This window comes from Lithobates pipiens, unplaced genomic scaffold (genome assembly GCF_037356315.1).
Source record: "Lithobates pipiens isolate NorthernLeopardFrog02 unplaced genomic scaffold, aLitPip1_a1.2 Scaffold_16, whole genome shotgun sequence".
In the NCBI taxonomy this organism is placed as follows: Eukaryota; Metazoa; Chordata; class Amphibia; order Anura; family Ranidae; genus Lithobates; species Lithobates pipiens.
Window position 1 is genome coordinate 193,863,171 of NW_027507748.1, and position 20,807 is coordinate 193,883,977.

General features: G+C 47.0%; 1 protein-coding gene across 1 annotated transcript in view; it reads left to right on the forward strand.

Annotated features, from left to right (window-relative positions):
• Positions 1–13,447, forward strand: part of OTC (ornithine transcarbamylase) — a 139,605-nt gene extending 126,158 nt beyond the window's left edge. The window contains exon 10 of the mRNA XM_077480865.1: positions 13,205–13,447. Coding sequence (XP_077336991.1) covers positions 13,205–13,264 — 60 coding nt within the window. The 3' untranslated portion in view covers positions 13,265–13,447. The remainder of the gene's footprint in view (positions 1–13,204) is intronic.
• The last annotated feature ends 7,360 nt before the right edge of the window (positions 13,448–20,807 follow it).

Sequence of the window (20,807 nt, forward strand, 5' to 3'; positions counted from 1 at the left end):
CTGCAGCTTGTTCGTTCTTACAGGTGACGGGAGGGGATAGCCACCCTCCGGTGGTTTCTCTTGGCTCTCCCATGCCATCGGGGACCCAGAGAAAGAATCCTCCACCACTAGATGACGACCATAGAGATGACTGGTGACCAGATGGTCACCAGTCATCTCTATGACCGTTGGAGGCCCAGGCGCGATGTTATGACCTCACATCTGGGCCGGGATTGTAAACAAATCCACAATCGTGGCTGGAAAGCACGGGATCGGTAATTAAATTTTTTTTGATCTTATGCTTTCCAGCCCAAGGAGACCTAATAATAGACCCCACATCTCTCCATAAAGAGGACCTGTCACAAACGATTCCTATTACAAGGGATGTTTACATTCCTTTTAATAGGAATAAAAGTGATCAAATAAAAAAATGTAAGAGAATTGTTATAATAAATTAAATAAAGTAAAATAAACAATAATAAAAAAATGTAAAAAATTTAAAGCACCCCCGCAGAGAAGCGAACGCACACAAAAGTCCCACCCACATATGTAAACGCTGTTCAAACCACACATGTGAGGTATCGCCGCATACGTTAGAGTAAGAGCAACAATTCTAGCACTAGTGTAAACTGTGTTTGACGATTGCGCCCCCTATTGCTTTTGTGTATGTTGGTTCCATATACCTTTTTTATGAACATACAATAATCGAGGAATTGCTGACGGGAAAGTGAGTTAAGGAGTGGTTATCCATTGAATGAACCGAAGGCGTATTGTAACGTTAAAGTCTGGTGAGTGGCCATTTTATAAGGTGGTGGTGGCACGAATAGTTTTGGACGGTGGAAAATAAGGCACATAGACAAAGAAGGACTTGTGTTTTGATTTAACAATATATTGCAATTTGGAGATAGGACTGAACCCACATAACAGTGGGGGGGCCCTGGCACATAAATAAGGACCATTGCATTTGAGGACAATTGTGGCATCATTGATTAACTTATTGTTTTTTATTTATTTTTTCATTTTTTTTATTTATTTATTTATTTTATTTGGGATTTTGTTGAGCACTTGGAGTGGTCCTCGGCCGGGAGGATCACACCCATAATAATATATGTTGTGAGTCACTGGAATGATTGCTAAAAATTAATAATTCTTTGGGATATAATTATATTACATGTACTATAGAAGTTTTGTGTTGTACACAAAAGCAATAGGGGGCACAATCCTCAAACACAGTTTATACATATTTTCCCCATCCAGGTGAGGGGGCACTTGGGATTGCAGCGCACCAATACACAAAAAAATAGGTCGTTTTTTGAGCGCCGGTAGTTACATTTATTTTAATTCTAGAGCTAGACCTCCTCTGCAACTTTAAACTGGTAATCTGTAAAAAAAATGTAAAGCGCCGCCTATGGAGATTTTTAAGTACCGAAGTTTGGTGCCATTCCATGAGTGTGTGCAATTTTAAAGTGTGACATGTTGGGTATTGATTTACTCGTCATAATATGATCTTTCACATTGTACAATTTTTTTTTATTAACTTTAAAAAAATTGTGCTAACTTTACTGTTTTGTTATTTTTTAATTCATGAAAATGTTTTTTTCCCCAAAAAAACGAGTTTGAAAAGTTACTGTGCGACATAAAAATTTGTAACAACTGCCATTTTATTCCCTAGGGTGTTTGCTAAAAAAACATATATAATGTTTGGGGGTTCTGAGTAATTTCCTAGCAAAAAATTATGATTTTTACATGTAGGAGAGCAGTATGGACGAGCCACCCCTGCTAGGAAGTTAGGTGTACAAACTGTACTGTTGCTATAAAGAAAGTTTAAATGGTTTGGAGAATAGATCTGCAGTATCTATCTATCTGTTGGAGCTTGTCCAAGCAAAGAGTTCCTAAGAAAAATACAAGGCATTTTGTGAATTGTGCATGGGACCTGAAGGTTATTGAGGAGTAGGGATGGCCTCGTGGTTCGCCCGCTGGTCGGTTCACGGCGAATTTTGCGTGTTCGTGATTCGCCAAACCAGTGGACTATTGGCGCTGTTCGCCCGGCGGACATATGTGTTTACAGTGTGAAAGGACTTTGACCCATGATGACACATCCATCATGGGGTACAGGACAGCCAATTGAGACATTTCAGCACATGGACAATAGGACATTCCCCCTAACTTATAAATAGACCTGATCTGGCGGCCATTTTACATTCTGTCTTATTTAAGTGTAGGGACAGGGCGCTGTGTGGAGCAGGGAGAGACTGTAGTGACACAAATCACTAGCTATTAGGTCCACACAAGTCCGTTTAAGGACTGGTATAGGTGTAGTACAGTATATAGGGTTCAGTGCACTGCTGTGCTGGTGATTGCAGCTGTCTTTTGTCAGTGTAGGGACAGAACGCTGTGTGGAGCAGGGACAGTCAGTTTAATCACTAGCTAGCTATTACTACTAGGTCCACAAAGGTCCTTTTAAGGACTGGTATAGGTGTACAGTATATAGGGTGCTGGTGCACTGCTGCTGACTGCTGCCCCAATTCTGCAGCTGTCTTTTATCAGTGTAGGGACTGAGGGACAGTCTGCAAATCACTAGCTACTAGGTCCACAAAGGTCCTTTTAAGGACTGGTATAGGTGTACAATATATAGGGTTGTGGTGCACTGCTGTACTGCAGATTACTGCTAGTTTCTGCAGCTGTCTTTTATCAGTGTAGGGACTGAGGGACAGTCTGCAAATCACTAGCTACTAGGTCCACAATGGTCCTTTTAAGGACTGGTATAGGTGTACAATATATAGGGTTGTGGTGCACTGCTGTGCTGCAGATTACTGCTCATTTCTGCAGCAGTCTTTTATCAGTGTAGGGACTGAGGGACAGTCTGCAAATCACTAGCTACTAGGTCCACAAAGTTCCTTTTAAGGACTGGTATAGGTGTACAATATATAGGGTTGTGGTGCACTGCTGTGCTGCAGATTACTGCTAATTTCTGCAGCTGTCTTTTATCAGTGTAGGGACTGAGGGACAGTCTGCAAATCACTAGCTACTAGGTCTACAAAGGTCCTTTTAAGGACTGGTATGGGTGTACAATATATAGGGTTGTGATGCACTGCTGTGCTGCAGATTACTGCTAATTTCTGCAGCTGTCTTTTATCAGGGTAGCGACTGAAGGACAGTCTGCAAATCACTAGCTACTAGGTCCACAAAGGTCCTTTTAAGGACTGGTATAGGTGTACTATTTGGTGTGTAGTATATAGGTGTGTAATACACGTATAAAATACTTGCACATATAGAAAGCATAGTATAGTGCATTTCCACTGTGCAGCATTGTGACTGCTGAGCAGTTCTGCAGCGATACTACAAAGAGTGACAAACGCAATAAAAAAAAAGTATTATAACTGGTGTGATAGACCAGTGACCCCCAAAAACGACAGATTGAAGCGGGGTGATATATACCTTCTTCCACATGCATACTGCACTTCTCTAGAGACTTTTGTCACAGGGTCATTTAAAAAATGACAGGCAGAGGAAGAGGCAGGCCCTTCCGCAGAGGTGGAAGGGGTAGGGCAGGAGCAACAGGCTTGAGCCAAAGTGGCAAATTGCAGAAGGTGCGTGTGATTATGTCAAAGGACGCACCAGACTTGGTTGAGTTGTATCAGTCACGAGGCTCAGGGGAGGAGGGGGAAATGGATAGTTTCCTGGAAAATTTAGAAATGGTGACCCTCACTCAGGAGGAACGGGAAATCTTAGATGCCCCGATAACCATTAATGAGCTACAACAGGCATTGGCTGGGATGCCAAACAATAAGGCTCCCGGCCCGGATGGGCTCCCGGTAGAAATTTACAAATATTATGGAGAACTGCTACTTCCCGAGTTGCATAAAACTTGAACAGACTCAGCGGAAGGGAGACACCTTCCGGCTTCAATGACAGAGGCAACGATCATAGTCATCCCCAAAACGGATAAGGACCCGTTGGAAGTGGCCTCATATAGGCCAATATCATTACTGAATGCGGATGAAAAAATCTTAGCTAAAGTACTTTCAAATAGGCTGAATCAGTTCATGTCAAAGCTAGTGCACCCAGATCAAACTGGGTTTATTATGGGAAGATCTACAAGTATGAACATCAGAAGAACCTTCCTAAATATGCAGATCCCAGTAGAGAATGCAGGGGCGAGGGCCATAATGTCCCTGGATGTTTCAAAGGCTTTCGACAGTTTAGAATGGAACTTCCTATGGCGGGTGTTGGAGAAAGTAGGAATGGGCCCCACCTTTATAGGCTGGATTAAAAAGATGTATAATGCCCCTAGCGCCAGGGTAAGGGCCATTGGTAGGTACTCAGAAAAAATTGAAATGAGCAGAGGGACAAGGCAAGGTTGTCCCCTGTCCCCTCTGCTCTTTGCATTGGCCATAGAGCCATTAGCCATAGCTATTAGGGCCAACTCTGGGATTGAGGGATTTCAAAGAAGCGGAGAGAGACAGGAAAAGATTGCCTTATACGCAGATGATGTGTTATTGTTTTTGGGAGATACCGGACCATCTCTGACGCAGGCAGTAACTTTAGTAGAAGGTTTTGGAAACTTCTCAGGGCTGGCTATTAATTGGGAGAAATCTGAACTGCTTCGAGTTGACCCCCAGGATGCTGCAGTTCCGTACCCGGGGATAAGAGTAAGAGAGGTGGATGTGCTGAAGTACCTCGGCATATACTTGACATTGAACCCCGATCAATATATTAATAAAAATTTAATCCCTCTTCTGCATAAATTTAAGTGCAAATGCGACGTCTGGAGCAAACTTCCGCTTTCAGTTATGGGCCGCTGCAGCCTGATCAAGATGATCTGGCTGCCACAGCTGCTGTATGTTTTGCATAATGCGCCCGTATGGATATGCAAAAAATGGTTTAAGAAAGTAGACACCCTTTTTCGGGAACTTATTTGGAAAAAGGGTACGGCCTGGATACGACTCCAGACGTTGCAGATGCCAATAGATAGAGGAGGCCTGGCTGTTCCCCATCCTAGGAACTATTACCTGGCGGCGCAGATGCAGCACCTGGCAGGTCACGACTCGGAGCAAGGAAGAAAGCTAAAAGAAGGGATTAGAATGATAGGAGCCCCGCATGAGTTTATAGCTGAGGTCCTGGAGGCTGACTCTTTTCAGTATAGTAATTCGATAACTAAAATGATAGGTAAGGTTTGGAAAGCGGTGAAATTAAAAATGGGTTTCTCAGGGCTGTTAGAAACCACACCCCTATGGGGCAACAAAAACTTACCTGAAATATTTAGTATCGGTAAGATTAAATCTTGGGAAAGGAAGGGTATAACCAGACTGATCCACCTTTATGATGGAAGGGTCTTAAGGACATTCTCGGACTTAAAAAAAGTCTACGATATACCACAACACTCAATCTTTAGCTACGTGCAGATAAGACATGCTTTAGCAGCACAGTTTGGGGGAAAAATGCCACCGTGGGACAAAATACCTCCACTTCAGAAGTTGCTCACCTCAGATAGTGTAAAGGGGTCCATCTCAGGTATTTACAATCATTTAGGTATGAATTCTAATGATGAAATAGACCACCCGAATTTGAAGAGGAAATGGGAAGAGGACTTAGGAGAAATCTTAGACACGCAGTGGAGGAGAATAATGGAATTAGGGCCAGTGACCTCGCTCTCTCCTTCTCAAAAGATCTCACAATTGATGCTGGTGCACAGAGCTTATTATACCCCTAAAAGATTACGTCAGATGGGTAGAAGAACAGATGACAGATGTCCTAGATGTCGGGGACAGGGAGATCTCTTACACATGCTGTGGCGCTGCCCGAAGCTCTTTCGGTATTGGAGAGAAGTGATGGCGAGTATCAATAGGATCTTTAAGTTAGAATTGGGAATGGACCCGATCTTGTGCGTACTGGGATATAGGCAAGAGCCAAGAGAAGGGAAATATGTCACGGTGGCAGTGGTAAGATGCCTGTTTCAGGCACGCAGATTGATCGCGCAAAGATGGCAAGCTGATAGTGCCCCTACAGTAGGAGAATGGACCCAAAGTATTAATGAATTAGTTTGGAAAGAGAAGACTTTGTTCGTAAGGAGAGGAAATTATAGAGTATGGAAGGGAATATGGTCTCCATGGATAACCGAGATGGGATACCCAATAGACTAGAATGAATAGGAGACATAAGGGTAGCATATTGTTGTTTATGTGCAAACGGCGCAAGGGAGGGATGTGGGGGGGGGGTTTGGGATGGGCAGGGGTAGGGCGGGTAAGGGATAAAATTTAGGTAGATTGTTGTTGTCTAGATAGGCCTCAGGAAGGCGGGTAACTTTTTTGTCGGATATTGTAATAGCAATAGCAAAAAAAAAAAAAAAAACATTGAAAATAAGAATTATAACCCACGATGATGAGATATGATGCTGAGATAAAAATGAGAGGCAATATGATTGTGTCTCAAGCACAGGTCTTCTGACGTGGAAATAAAAAAAAAAAAAAAAAAAAAAAAAAAGACTTGGTTGAGTGGCTCACTCAGCCTTACTCTTCTGCACCCTCCTCATCCTCTCGATCTGCACCCTCTTCTTCACTCTCTGCTGTGTACACCCCCAAAGACACTACCACCACCACCACCACCACCATATACCTTCCGCTTGAGTCTCAGGAATTATTTTCCGATCCATATCAAAACATTTCCGATGCGCAGCCACTCTTGGCATTGGATCAGGAAGAGGAGGTAGCAGCAACCACCACTCAGCAGTCTGACGACAGTACCCAGATCAGCCCAAGGAGGAGGTTGGTCCCCGGTGTTGCTGCCTACTCTGAGATCTCTAATTATAGCGGTGGGGAAGGTGACGTCGATGAAGACATGCCTAGTGATGTCACGTGGGTGCCCACAAGAGAGGAAGAGGAGGGGAGTTCAGAGGGAGATATGGACCAGCAGATAGGGAGGAGAAGCAGGAAGAACTTACATTGCACAGGAGGGACAAAGCAGACTGCTAATGTATCAGGAGCGAGGCATCAACCATGTACGGTCACACCTGGCGCTCCCAGGACACCGGCACATGGCTCCACAGTGTGGACTTTTTTTAACGTGTTCGCTGCTGACAATAATGTTGCCATCTGCAATCTTTGCAGTCAACGCATAAGTCGCGGTAAGCCCAACACTAACCTAGGGACGACCGCCTTAAGAAGGCACATGAGCTGCCATCACCGAGCCCAGTGGGAGCAACGGAACACACAAAGCCACACTCCAGGCTCTCACCGTCCAGCTTCATCTTCTACTTCTCCTTCTCCTCTCTCCTCACAATTGTCCTCCACTCCACCTTCCATCGTGCCATCCTCACGTTTTTCTGGAAAAAGGCAGGCTTCCGTGGGCCAAATGTTTGAGCATAAAAATATGATGACTCCGGATAACCCTCTTGCCCAACGGTTGACGGCTGGCTTGTCAGAACTGATAGCCCGCCAACTACAGCCATATAAACTGGTGGACTCTGAGGCCTTTCGAAAATTTGGGGCCATTGGAACACAACAATGGAAGGTCCCAGGAAGGAAGTATTTCTCACAGAAGGGCATCCCAGAGTTGTATGGCCATGTTCAGCGGCAAGTGAATGTATCTCTGGCACACAGTGTCGGTGCCAAGATACATCTGACCACAGGCGCGTGGTCTAGCAAACACGGGCAGGGAAGGTATATTACTTTTACTGCCCACTGGGTGAACCTTCTGACGGCCGTCAAGCATGTAACCCGTGGCACCCATGTAGATTTGGTTTTACCGCCACCGATTGCATGCAGGCCTGGCTCTTCTTCTCCTCCTCCTACTCCATCCTCCTCCCTCTCTTCCTCGGCTGACTCCTCCTTTTCCGCTGCTAGTGTCTCTTCCGCTGCGCCGCCCAAGCTCCCCAGAACCTATTCGACATGCCAAGTGAGATGTTGCCATGATGTGCTGCGTCTGTTGGGCCTGGAAGCCAAGAGCCACACTGGCCCTGCACTCCTTTCAGGTTTGCGTTCACAGGCAGATCAGTGGCTAACACCGCTCAATTTGACAGTTGGTAAAGTGGTGTGTGACAATGGTGCCAAACTGTTTAGCGCATTGAAACAGGGCAAAATTATGCACGTACCATACATGGCACATGACTTAAACTTGGTCGTGCAGCGATTCGTTGTCAAATACCCTGGGGTCCAGGACATCTTGCGGCAGGCAAGAAAAATCTCGGCCCATTTCAGAAGATCTTACACGGCCATGACTCGCCTTGCTGACATTCAGCGGCGACACAATCTGCCAGTTAGACATCTTATTTGCAATCGCCCGACACGATGGAACTCAACTTTCTATATGCTTGATAGGCTGCTCCAGCAGAAACGTGCAGTTAACGTCTACCTGTATGAACTCTGCGGCAGAACAGGTTCTGGGGAGCTTGGATTTTTTTCACCGCGCCAGTGGCTGCTCATGCGCGACGCATGCAGACTTCTGCGGCCATTTGATGAGATCACCATACTGGTCAGTCGCAGCCATGGCGCCATCAGTGACATGGTACCTTATGCCTTCTTTATGGAGCGTGCATTGCGTTGTGTCATTGATCAAGCCATGGAGGAGCAGGAATGAATTCCCAGGGGGGGATACTCTATCTGAGACAAGTCAACAACAGGAGTCTGAAGAGGAGTCAGAGAAGGATGGTGCCGGGCGGATGAGGAGGAGCAAGAAGAGCATGCTTTAAACCTTTCTGGGATCCCTGTTGTTGTGCGTGGATGGGGAGAGGAGAACAAGGAGGATGACATTATCCTGGATGATGAGCAGGAGCCAGGCCACCACATCTCTACCAGTTTAGTGCAAATGGGGGCCTTCATGCTCCAGTGTTTTAACAGGGACCCCCGTATAAAAAGCATAAGGGTCAAGGACCAGTACTGGGTGGCAACGTACTTAGACCCCGGTACAAACACAAAATGGCGGAAATGTTACCACTGTCACAGAGGGCTGTCAGAATGGAGCACCTACAGGCCTTGCTTAGAGAAATGCTGCATTCTGCTTTTGCCTGCGCTGGCAGAGGAGGAATTCCCACTCCCAGAGAAAGAGTTGCGGGTACCAATCCAACAGAGCCTGCAAGAAGAGGGCGGTTTGAAGATGTGTTGGTGACTTCTGATATGAGGTCATTCTTTCAGCCGACCCATCGACAGGTCTCATCCGGATCCAGCATCAGGGACCGCCTATACCAACAGGTGTCCGACTACATCGGGTTAACGGCCGATGTGGATGCTCTGAGGAGTGATGAACCCCTGGACTACTGGGTGGGCAGGCTTGACCTCTGGCCAGAGCTTTCCCAATTTGCAATGGAACTGTTGGCTTGCCCCTCGTCCAGTGTCCTGTCCAAAAGGGCGTTCAGTGCAGCAGGGGGGATCGTGACCGATAAGCACACTCGCCTAGCTCACGACAGTGTTGACTACCTCACATTTATAAAAATGAATGAGGCATGGATCTTGGAGGAATTCAACACATGTGACCAGTAGACCATGTATATGCATAACTCTATAAACAATTTATTTAATCGAGCACACTGACCTTTTTCCTACCTTTGGCTCACTTCCTTGTACAAAAAAAGCACACCGTACTAAATGCCCCTACCCTCCTGTTTGAAGAGGTTGAGCGGTGTCATATTTTTGGGTCCCGCAGCGAGTTGCTGGTATCAGTGCTGCTGTCAGTGCTCTCTATCTCGGTGCTGGTGTCAGTGCTCTCTCTCTATCTCGGTGCTGGTGTGGTCTCAGTGCTCTCTATCACGGTGCTGGTGTGGTGTCAGTGCTCTCTATCTCAGTGCTGGTGTCAGTGCTCTCTATCTCAGTGCTGGTGTCAGTGCTCTCTATCTCGGTGCTGGTGTGGTGTCAGTGCTCTCTATCTCGGTGCTGGTGGGGTGTCAGTGCTCTCTAGCTCAGTGCTGGTGTCAGTGCTCTCTATCACGGTGATGGTGTCAGTGCTCTCTATCTCGGTGCTGGTGTCAGTGCTCTTTATCACGGTGCTGGTGTCAGTGCTCTCTATCACGATGCTGGTGATCATCTCCTGCACTCACTTCATAGCCTACCCTGACCTTTCCTCTCGCCCATTGCCTTCATGTGCTCCTGAGTCCTGAATTGTCAAAATTTCACAGATAAAAAAAGAATACTTGTTGTTGTCGATCCCAGATTCACTTCATACTTTTGTTATGCAGGTGCCCATGTTGTGGGACTATGTGTGCACACTACAGCTAGTAAGTATATTGTGGCTGAAAATATGACCTGTAGGTTTTTAAGGTTCGTCTGCCATTGAAGTTAATGGGGCACACCGCGAACTCTGTGGTTCGCGAACTTTTGGCCGCGCTCGTGATTCGCGTTTGCAAAACGTCCTGTCGGAAGTTCATCCATCTCTATTGAGGAGCATTGTAGTAGTGGTGGCTGCAGCAGCAATTTTCTGTTTCCACAGTGGTCCTAAATCTATGGAATATGTATACCTTCAGTGGTCCAAGCTAAACCAGTGCAAGTATGCAAAAATATCATACTTCCATAATTCAACTTTAAAGCTGAACTATAGTGAAAATCATTTTATAATTTTCAATAAAGTGAGTAAGAGTCAGAGTCTCTGTCAAGGCAATTCTGATGTCTGTGCCCTCCATGGGGAAACGTTTCTCCACAGTTAATATTTCATTGTCACTGGAAAAGAAATGAGTGAGAGCAGGAAGACGCAGTGCAATAAAAACCAGACAGAGCGTCTAACCCTTACACACTGTAAGAAATGTGCTTCTTAATCTGGGTTAAACTTGTCAACTGCTCAAGAGGTGACTGTAAATATACCCAATGCCGACACCAGTTAATACCAGACAGAGGATCTACTGTATCACTTTTCCACTCCACACTACAAAACTGAAAAAAATTATTTGGCTGGAGATGATTTTCAATAATCCTTTCAGATTCCAAATGTGTTATTCACCGATCTGCCATTACTTATTTTAGAAAGTGTACAGGTTTCTTGCAATGTGCTATGCCAGCACTGTTTGTGGGGTTTTTAATGGTACTGTACTACACAAGCTAAATGATTTGTAACCAGCAGATACATCTGGGACTAGCTAGTTGGTCTCAAAGGGACTAGTCGGTTCCAGATCATGCTGTTGCCTCATCATTAATTTTGCATATTAAAGCAATACGTTTTTAATGCATTCAAAACTCTTCTACAAAACCAAAAAAAGATTATTATCAGGTATTGCAGACACCATGGCAGGAAATGACTGCTTTTGGCTTGCATATATGTGCAGGGCCATTGTTTAAGTACAGTAACCTGGAGGTGTGCAATTTTTGACACCTTCACTATTACCTCAAGGTTAGACTGGGTACATGCTGGTTGAAAATTGGCTGAAAATGGTCGGTTCAGCAGGCATCCGTACTCACAGCCAATGGCTGTGTTTTCTGGCGAGCAGGGGGGAGCAGTCCCCCTGTAAGAGCACTACAGCTCAGGGAGACCACCGCACTAACATTGGAAGCGTTAGAATGGTTTATTTGTTTGCCCTCTGTCCCCATTGGGGAGATTTCCCTTCAACTTCCTGTCCCATAGTCAAAACAGGAAGTAGGGGAAAATCTCAGAAAATTAAGGGAATCCCTTGGGGGACTCCCCAGGTCACCAGAACTAGTGGCCCCATTGGAAGATTTCCCTTCTATCAAGGGACATTAATCAGGAAGACAGAGAGATGACCAAGAGTAGAATGATGTACAAATGCAAATACATCGTGTTGGAGGCTTTGGAAGATCTGCAGGCCCAGCTACAGCCATGACAGTCAGAATTTCCTTGAATTCTAAACAGTGACATCACCCAGCCCTTCTGCATTTCATGTAGCCACAGCCATGCAGGGCCAGTGCTACCACTAGGCAAACTAGGCAGCCGCTTAGGGTGCACTGCTGCCTAGGGAGCCCGGCCACTGGTGTTCCTACTCTCTTCTCTCTGCAGCAAGCAACTAAGTCTCAGCATCAGCAGGCAGCCACCGCTCCGTTCGTACATAGTGTCAGACTGTGTCTGTGTCTCGACTCTGGAATGAATGGAAGCAAGCAAACTTTCACTGATGGGCACTGGTAGGCTACATTGATGGGTGCTGGGGAGGCTGTATTTGATGGGCTCATTGATGGGCGCTGGTGAGGCTGCAATGATGGGCGCTGGTAGGCTGCATTGATGGGCGCTGGTGAGGCTGAATTTAATGGGCGCTACTGAGGCTGAATTTGATGGGCGCTGGTGAGGCTGCATTGCTGGGCACTGGTGAGGCTGCATTGCTGGGCGCTGGTAGGCTGCATTGATGGGTGCTGGAGGGCTGCATTTGATGGGCGCTTCATTAAAAAGGTGGGGTATACATGGGCAGGGCAAAGGGGGTGGAGTCAGGGAAGCGGCAAAATGAGGTTTCACCTAGGGTGTCAAAAATCCTTGCACCAGCCCTGCAGACATGTGTCACAGATTGTACAAAATTATTACCAAGTAAAATTTTATATATCTGAATCTGAAATTGCTCATATATTGAATACTTTGTGGTAGCAACTATTTCTCCATCCTTCCAGAGGATCAGTATCTGCTTGGACTTAGAACAAAACAAAAAAAAATGATATATATATATATATATATATATATATATATATATATATATATATATACACACATACATATATATACAATCCTAGGAAAACTGCACCTGCCCCTGTAGCCCTTGTGTGGGGTCACTGTAGAACTACTTCCATTGTTCCCTACATGACTCAGCTAAAGACCCAGTTATTCTGCCCAGTTTGACCAGTTATACAAAAGATCAAGCTACCCATGGATGGAACCTTGAGGGCTGGTTCACATCAGCTGCAGTCCAGTATGTTTTTATTCTGCATCAAAAAAAGATGGACAGTGTTTAACATGGATTGCCATGGCCCTATTTCACAGCAGTGCATTGCAATCCAAAGTAGAATTTTTTTTTTCCTGTATGGAACGCATTAGAACATGATAAAACACATAAAAAATGCACCTGAACGCACATGTCCTCAATTGAGATGAAGAAAAAAAAGGGGGGGGGGGGGGGGGGGGGGTAAAACACACTGTATCAGAAACACACTAAAATGCATCAAAAACGTACATGCAGAAACACACGTTAACAGAAGTTGTGTTGTGAAGCAGCCCTCAGTCTAGACAGGCATCTCAATCAATGACCTTAATCATCCTATAGATTACTTGCCATTTTTTTCTCCTCTATAACAGTGTTTTGTCTTGTTCTCCTTAGGGCGTGATGGTTTCTCTACTGACTGATTACTCGCCTCAGCTACTAAGGCCTACATTCTAATTCACAGCAAATGCCTGCAAAATGCTGATTGCTATGGACAAGTTATGTGATGCCCAAATAATAATAATGTCTTCAAACATGCAGCCAAGTGACACTCAATTGTACTCTTCTGTATAGTTATTCCCATGAAAATCACACTTGGAGATTGCTTAATTGTTAAGACATTAAACGTTCAGAAAGTTGTTTTTTGCTGTTTATAATTTGATGCTTCTGGTTGTGTCATTACTTATTTCATGAAGTTAATAGATATTACGGTAAATGACCTATTGTGAATCTGTTTCCCTTATAGACTGCTAGTTTTTAAACCTTTACACATAGGTACCTCCCAACTTTTTGAGATGGGAACACCTATCAGCAAAAGCAATCAGGCATAGGACACACACCCTTCCACACCCCCTTAAAGGAGAATTGTACAAAAAAAGCGTTTCTTACCACTACTATTCCTTTATATTGCCTATTGGAATTTACAAATGCAGCATTTTAGAAATCAGATGAAAGGTTTAGCACTGAAAACACATTTTAATAGATAAAAAGTGCATTATAAAAACATCTATATAGATAAGACCAAAATGAGGGAAAATGAGGAGGAACAAGGGACAGAGGGACATTGCTCCAAATCAGGGACAGTTCCTTGAAATCAGGGACAGTTGGGAGCTATTCACATATTTTATTTTGTTTTGGGCCTATTCAAATCCACACACTATGTACATTGCACACTGATTTGTAGCGCTGGATTCTGCTACACATAGGAGGTAATTAGTAAGCCCTCAGTGACCAATTTATATTCATTGATCTTGAGACACAAATAGTGCTGCACGATCTGAAGTTCTATGTTTGATACAAAGGCAAAACATCAGCACTCCGGGCCTTGGTTTATGATCAATACTGAGTTAAAGCTGAACTCCAGACAGATATACTGTATATAACAAAATATGAATTTTGTACTTATCCTTGTTTCCACCCTGTACTTACCTTTGTTTCCACCCTGTCCTAAGTCCTAACCTGCCTGGCCAATGCACAGATGTGGCTGGGTGGGACAAGTGTCGTTCTGGGAGTCTTCCCACTTGTGGCACTTATGCACAGCCTTAGGCCGCGTACACACGGGCGGATTGTCTGCCCAACTAAGTTCGGCAGACAATCCGACAGACAGTCCGTTCAAAATTAGCATGAACGGACTTGACCACACACGATGAGCAGACAGTCCGCTGAAAGCGTGCGTGATGACGTGTACAGCACGTACGACAGGACTAGAAAAACGACGTCCTATACACTGCAATGCAACCTTCGGCCGTGTAAAACCTTTCTGAGCATGCGCCATACTTAGTCCGTCCAACTTGCCTACACACAAGCTGACTGTCCGCTGAAACCAAGTTTGGACGGACAAAACCAAGTTTGAACGGACTGTCTTACGGAAATTCCGTAAGACTTTGTTCGTCAGACTGTCCTCTGAAAAAGTCCGCTGAAGCCCACACACGAGCGGATTGTCCGCTGAAACACTGTTCAGCGGACTAAGTTGGGCAGACAGTCCGCCCGTGTGTACGCAGCCTTAGGATCATGTAGTAGCACGATCTGTGACCAATTATGTCCACTGGACACAGCTGATCACAGATGTGATTGGCCCTGGTACCATGTGATCGCCTTGACCAATCACAGCAATCACATGCAAAATAATAAACAATGGCTGTCATTCATGTGTTTCTATGGTGTCACTGGAAAGAAAAATGTTCTGTGCCAGTGTTGTCTCTGGAAAGAGAAATAAGCCCTGTGTTAGTGGGGTCACATGAAAGAAAAAAAGGTTCCTGTTTAGGAGGTGTCAGGAGGACTGATTAAGCAGTGATCTGAAGGAGGAAGGGGAGCTGTGAGGGTGGGGGCCCTGTGGGGTACACTTAACTAAGTGGTCCTGTGTGGCTCTAAGGCTTAGTTTACACTGGCTTTATCCCTGTAAAGAGTTATCTGTGGTGGGTCATGTCTTAGAGGGCATTTGACAGGCGGTGAAGAGGCATTATGTCACCTACTCACTGTCTGTTTTAACCCCTAAAAGCCCACACCACCCCTTGCAACCACTTGAGTTCAATAGGTTGCATTCAGCAGGTATTACTACCTGGCAAAAGCAAAAGGGGGATAATTCTGGCCACAGAATGTTTGTTCTAATGCTAAAAAAAAACCACACTGCACAAAAAAAATAAAAAATAGAAATACATTTGTAACAAACTGACTAGCTGCTGTAAAGTGCTTAGGCAACTTGGTGAATTAACAATAAACTGCTGAAAGGTACAGAGCTATCCACCTAAATTTTGTACAAAATGTGGTGCTCGAATAATATTATAACACTATTCTAATCTAATATAGAGATTTCAGGAAGTAGTTTAGTGGGACTTTCCAGGTGCCGAATACACAAACAAAGAAACCATATAACTTATATGAAAAATTTATTCAAACGTAACACAGACATTTAAAACCAATCACAGTGGCTATAAATGGTGAAAAAATGGCGCAGTATAGTTACACATCATAAAGTATAGATGAATTGAGGTCTTTCAACAATTGTGTTCCGACATGTTTTCCCCACTGGGGCTTCCTCAGGGGATATTTGTTGAAAGACAAAGTGGATGTATAACTACACAAAGCAAAAATACAGTTGTAAACATTCAATACAATACCAATATACAGAGAGATGTGTGTCATAACCGGGCATATCCATTGAATACCCACCAAACAGGGCTTGTTACCTGCGCACTGATGAAAAGCAAAAGATTAGAAAAAAAATTCTAATCTAATGTGATACAAACACTACCCGGTGGCTTCTGGTGACTTCATTTGTGCCCCTTTTATACTTTTTATCTAATAAACAGTACTTCACCATGGAAGGCTTTCCTCTCTCTTTTCTGTGCCTATTATGTTCCCCTCTTCCTGTCACTTACTGGCAATAAACACATTTTTTTTCTTTGTAAATGACAGTTTTCCTGCAGTTGGCTGTAGATCTTGTACAGAAACACCACTTCATAAGCAGGCATGTTACTTAAGGAATTTTGCCTTTTTTATGTGGCCCTTGCAATGTTTGTGAACACATTATCATAAAAATACAGAAACTGCACTTCTAGCTCATTATGAAATACTTACCTTAGAACGAGGCCCCGACATCTCGCCCGATACACGCCGTGGGAGCTGACATGTTCCCTCGGCGTGTCTTCCGGCTATCGTGGCTCCAGAGTGGCCGGAGCGGCGATATCGTAACTTCTTTCCGACAGGGTCCGGCGTCTGCCAGGCTTCCAGCCGACAAAACCCCTGTGTGCATGCGCCACTGCAATCAGCGGCTCATTGCCAGGGGAATATCTCCTAAAACCATACAGGTTCAGGAGATATTTTTTTTACCTACAGGTAAGCCTTATTATAGGCTTACCTGTAAGTAAAAGTGGAAAAAATAGAAGTATACAACCACTTTAACCACTAAGCCCAGACCATTTTGCTGGCCAAAGACCAGACCAAACCACTTTTGCTTTTCGGCACTGCATCGCTTTAACTGACAATTGCACGGAGGTCCTTTTTCCCCACAAATAGAGCTTTCTTTTAGTGGTATTTGATCTCCACTGCGGTTTTTTATTTTTTGCAGCGACAATTTTGAAAAAAACAATTATGTTTTACATTTTGCTATAATAGATATCCCCCAAAAATATCTAAAAAAAAAAACATTTTTTTTTCCTCAGTTTAGGCTGATACGTATTCTTCTACATATTTTTGGTAAAAAAAATTGCAATAAGCATTTATTGATTGGTTTGCTCAAAAGTTACAGCGTTTACAAAAAAGGGGATCGTTTTTTATGGCATTTTTATTAATATTTTTTTTTTTTACTAGTAATGCCAGCGATCAGCAATTTTTATCATGACTGCGACATTATGGTGGACACATCCATGGGCGTCCGCAGCAGGGGGCAAGGGGGGTCAAGTGCCCCCCCCCCCTGGAATCCCCAAGGTGTTGCCGCCGCCATGCTCCATCCTCCGCTCTCTCCTCTGGCTCTGTGTTCGGCGGCTGCTCTGTAACACAGTCCCGCCCCCCCAGACCAGCTCGTGTGATAGTAGAGAGAATCACGTTCCGCCTATCACATGAGCCGGTCTGGGGGGGCGGGACTGTGTTACAGAGCAGCCGCCGAACACAGCCATCCCATCGCTGTGATCCAAAGGAGTAGATGCCCATCCGTGCCACAGTGCCTGGATGGGAGGATCGGGGGGGGGGGGGGGCGGCTGCAGTGCTCTCCTCCACCACCGCACTCTCCTGCCCCCCCCCAGTGCTCTCCCTCCACCACCGCACTCTCCTGCCCCCCCAGTGCTCTCCTCCACCACCGCACTCTCCTGCCCCCCCCAGTGCTCTCCCTACCACTCTCCTCCCCCCCAGTGCTCTCCACCACCGCACTCTCCTCCCCCCCAGTGCTCTCCTCCACCACTGTACTCTCCTGCCCCCCCCCCCCAGTGCTCTCCTCCACCACGCACTCTCTGCCCCCCCCCAGTGCTCTCCTCCACCACGCATTCTCCTGCCCCCCCCCAGTGCTCTCCTCCAACACCACCCACACTCTCCTGCCTCCAGTGCTCCCCTCCACCACCTAACTCTCCTGCCCCCTCAGTGCTCTCCTCCACCACCGCACTCTCCGCCCCCCCAGTGCTCTCCTCCACCACCGCACTCTCCTGCCCCCCCAGTGCTCTCCATCGCCACACTCTCCTGCCACCCCCCCCCCAGTGGTCTCCTCCACCACCGCACTCTCCTGCCACCACCTCCAGTGCTCTCCTCCACCACCACACTCTCTGCCCCCCCCCCCCGCAGTGCTCTCCTCCACCACCGCACTCTCCTGCCCCCCCCCCCCCCCCAGTGCTCTCCTCCACTGCCACACTCTCCTGCCCCCCCCCAGTGGTCTCCTCCACCACCACACTCTCCTGCCCCCTCCAGTGCTCTCCTCCACCACACTCTCCTGCCCCCCCCACAGTGCTCTCCTCCACCGCCACACTCTCCTGCCCCCCCCAGTTTTCTGCTCCCCTGTTCTTGCTGCTCTCCAGCTCTCCCCATCCTTCTCTAGCCACCATCCCAGTGCTCTCCCCCTCCAGTGCTTTCCCCCCTGCCCCCCCCCCCAGTGCTCTCCCCCCGTCCCCCCCCAGTGCTCTCCCCCCCTGTTCCCCCAGTGCTCTCCACTCCGCCCAGTGCTCCCCCCTGTTCTCCCCCCACAGTGCTCTCCACTCCCTCCAGTCCTCTCCCCTCCATGCTCTCCCCCGTTCTCCTCCCCAGTGCTCTCCCCCCTGTTCTCCCCCCAGTGCTCTCCCCCCTGTTCTTCCCCCCAGTGCTCTCCTCTCTCCCCCTGTTCTTTCCCCCCCAGTGCTCTCCCCTCAGTGCTCTCCCCTCCCCCCTGTGCTCTCCCACCTATTCTTTCTCCCCCCAGTGCTCTTCAGCTCTCCCCATCACTCTCCAACCCCCACCCCAGTACTCTCCAGCCCCCCCATTCTCCCAGCATTGTTCTTTCTGCCCCCCTGGTGCTCTCCAGCCCCCCCAGTGCTCTCTACCCTCCGTGCTCTCAACCCCTGTTCTTTTTGGCTCCCCCCAGCACTCTCCACTCCCCAACCCTGTACTCTTCACTCCTCCTGCATTTTGCCCCCACCCATGTGCTCTCCACCCCCCATAGTGCTCTCCAGTCCCCCGTGCTTTCCACCCCTGTTCTTTCTGGCCCCCACTGGTGCTCTCAAGCTCCCCCCCCCCATTGCTCTCAACTCCCCCTGCTCTTTGTACCCCCCAGTACTCTCCAGCCCCCGTGCTCTCCACCCCTGTTTTTCTGCCCCCCCCCAGTACTCTCCAGCCCCCGTGCTCTCCACCCCTGTTTTTCTGCCCCCCCAGTGCTCTTCACCACCCCACACTCTTAGCCCCCCAGTGCTCTCAGCCTACCGTGCTCTCTACCCCTGTTCTTGTTGGACCCCTAGTACTCTCAGGTTCCCCCCCAGCGCTCTCCGCTCCCCACCCCTGTGATCTCCACTCCCCCTCGCTCTTTACCCCCACCCATGTGTTCTCCAACCCCGCCAGTACTCTTTGCTCCCCCTTCTCTCCAACTCCCAACCCAGTGCTCTCCACTTCCCCAGGACCAGAGGACAGGCTGACTGGGGCTGGAAAATGAGGACAGCTGAAGGTCCAGGTGGCCAGGGACCACTCCATCTCACAGCAGACAGATCCTCTGGATGGATCACCGTCCCCATCCAAAACGAGAACAGACCCTGCCTGCTGCTGGCCATCATGGATATCCTGCTGGCATGCAAGGTACCGTACCAAGCATCAACAACACACCTTCCCACAGACAGGAGCTGCAGACTGGGACATGGGGCACAGGAGGGGCTGCAATGATGGACACAGTGAGGCTGCATTCACGGCACAGTAAAGCTGCATTTGATGTGCACGGTGAGGCTGCATTTGATGGACACAGTGAGGCTGCATTTGATGGGCACTGGTGAGGCTGCATTGAGCTCTTGCATCGAGTTTGCAGTCTCTGACCATCTCCTGTAGGGAGTCTGGAGAGGAGTCAAGAGTGGGGGCACTGCCAGGATGGGGGTCATGGGAGAAGTCAGACTTGTGTGGACTGTGGAGAGAAGACTGTAGGATAACCAGAGCCACCAAGCTGGAGCCGACTGACTGAGCCCTGCACAGTGCACCTGAGAGGAGGTCAGTGAAAGCACCGCCAGGCCAGTCGGGGGGGGGGGGGTCACTGATGTAAGGGGGGAGTGAATACGATAATGTAAGGGGCACTGATATAAAGGGTTTCCTCCTTATATTAGTAACCCACCCCCCTCACCTTCGAGTATTCTTTCTGCAGAAGGTGGTCCCCCCCCCCCACGTTCTGTGTTCCTGGGGTCCCCCTTGATGATTGATCACTTACCACTATTAACTGGTAAAATGTATGGTTTTCCCTTTCATGAACAAGAAAATAATGATGTTATGCTGTTGGGCTGGTATAATAATGCTGCGAGGCTGGTATGACATTTTTTCCAGAGTGTCCGCAAGGTTACTCAGGTGGCTGCATACCATGCCCATATAGCCTAGAGAATGTACATCTTTTTACATTGCAATACATCTGTTGTTGCCATATTTTTATCTTGATGAAAACAGCCTATACAGTGACAGTATGAGATCAACATATGGCCACAACAGATGTATTGCAATGTAAAAAGATGTACATTCTCTTGGCTATATGGGCATGGCACGCAGCCACCAGAATAACTTCCAATACAAAGTGAAGATGAATTATCTGTTATATAACACATATGTATTACCAGTGGAAAGATTTTCATGAGATTGTCGAAAAGGGGCGGAGCATGAGTGGCCTTAAAATGATGCCCCCCCTTGGAAAAAGTTCTGCGGACGCCCATGGACACATCAGACATTTTTGACACATTTTTGGGACCATTGTCACTTATACAGCAATCAGTGCTATACAAATGCACTGATTCCTGTGTAAAAGACACTGGCAGTGAAGGGGTTAACCACTAGGTGGCAGCGTAGGGGTTAAGTGTGTCCTAGGGGCGTG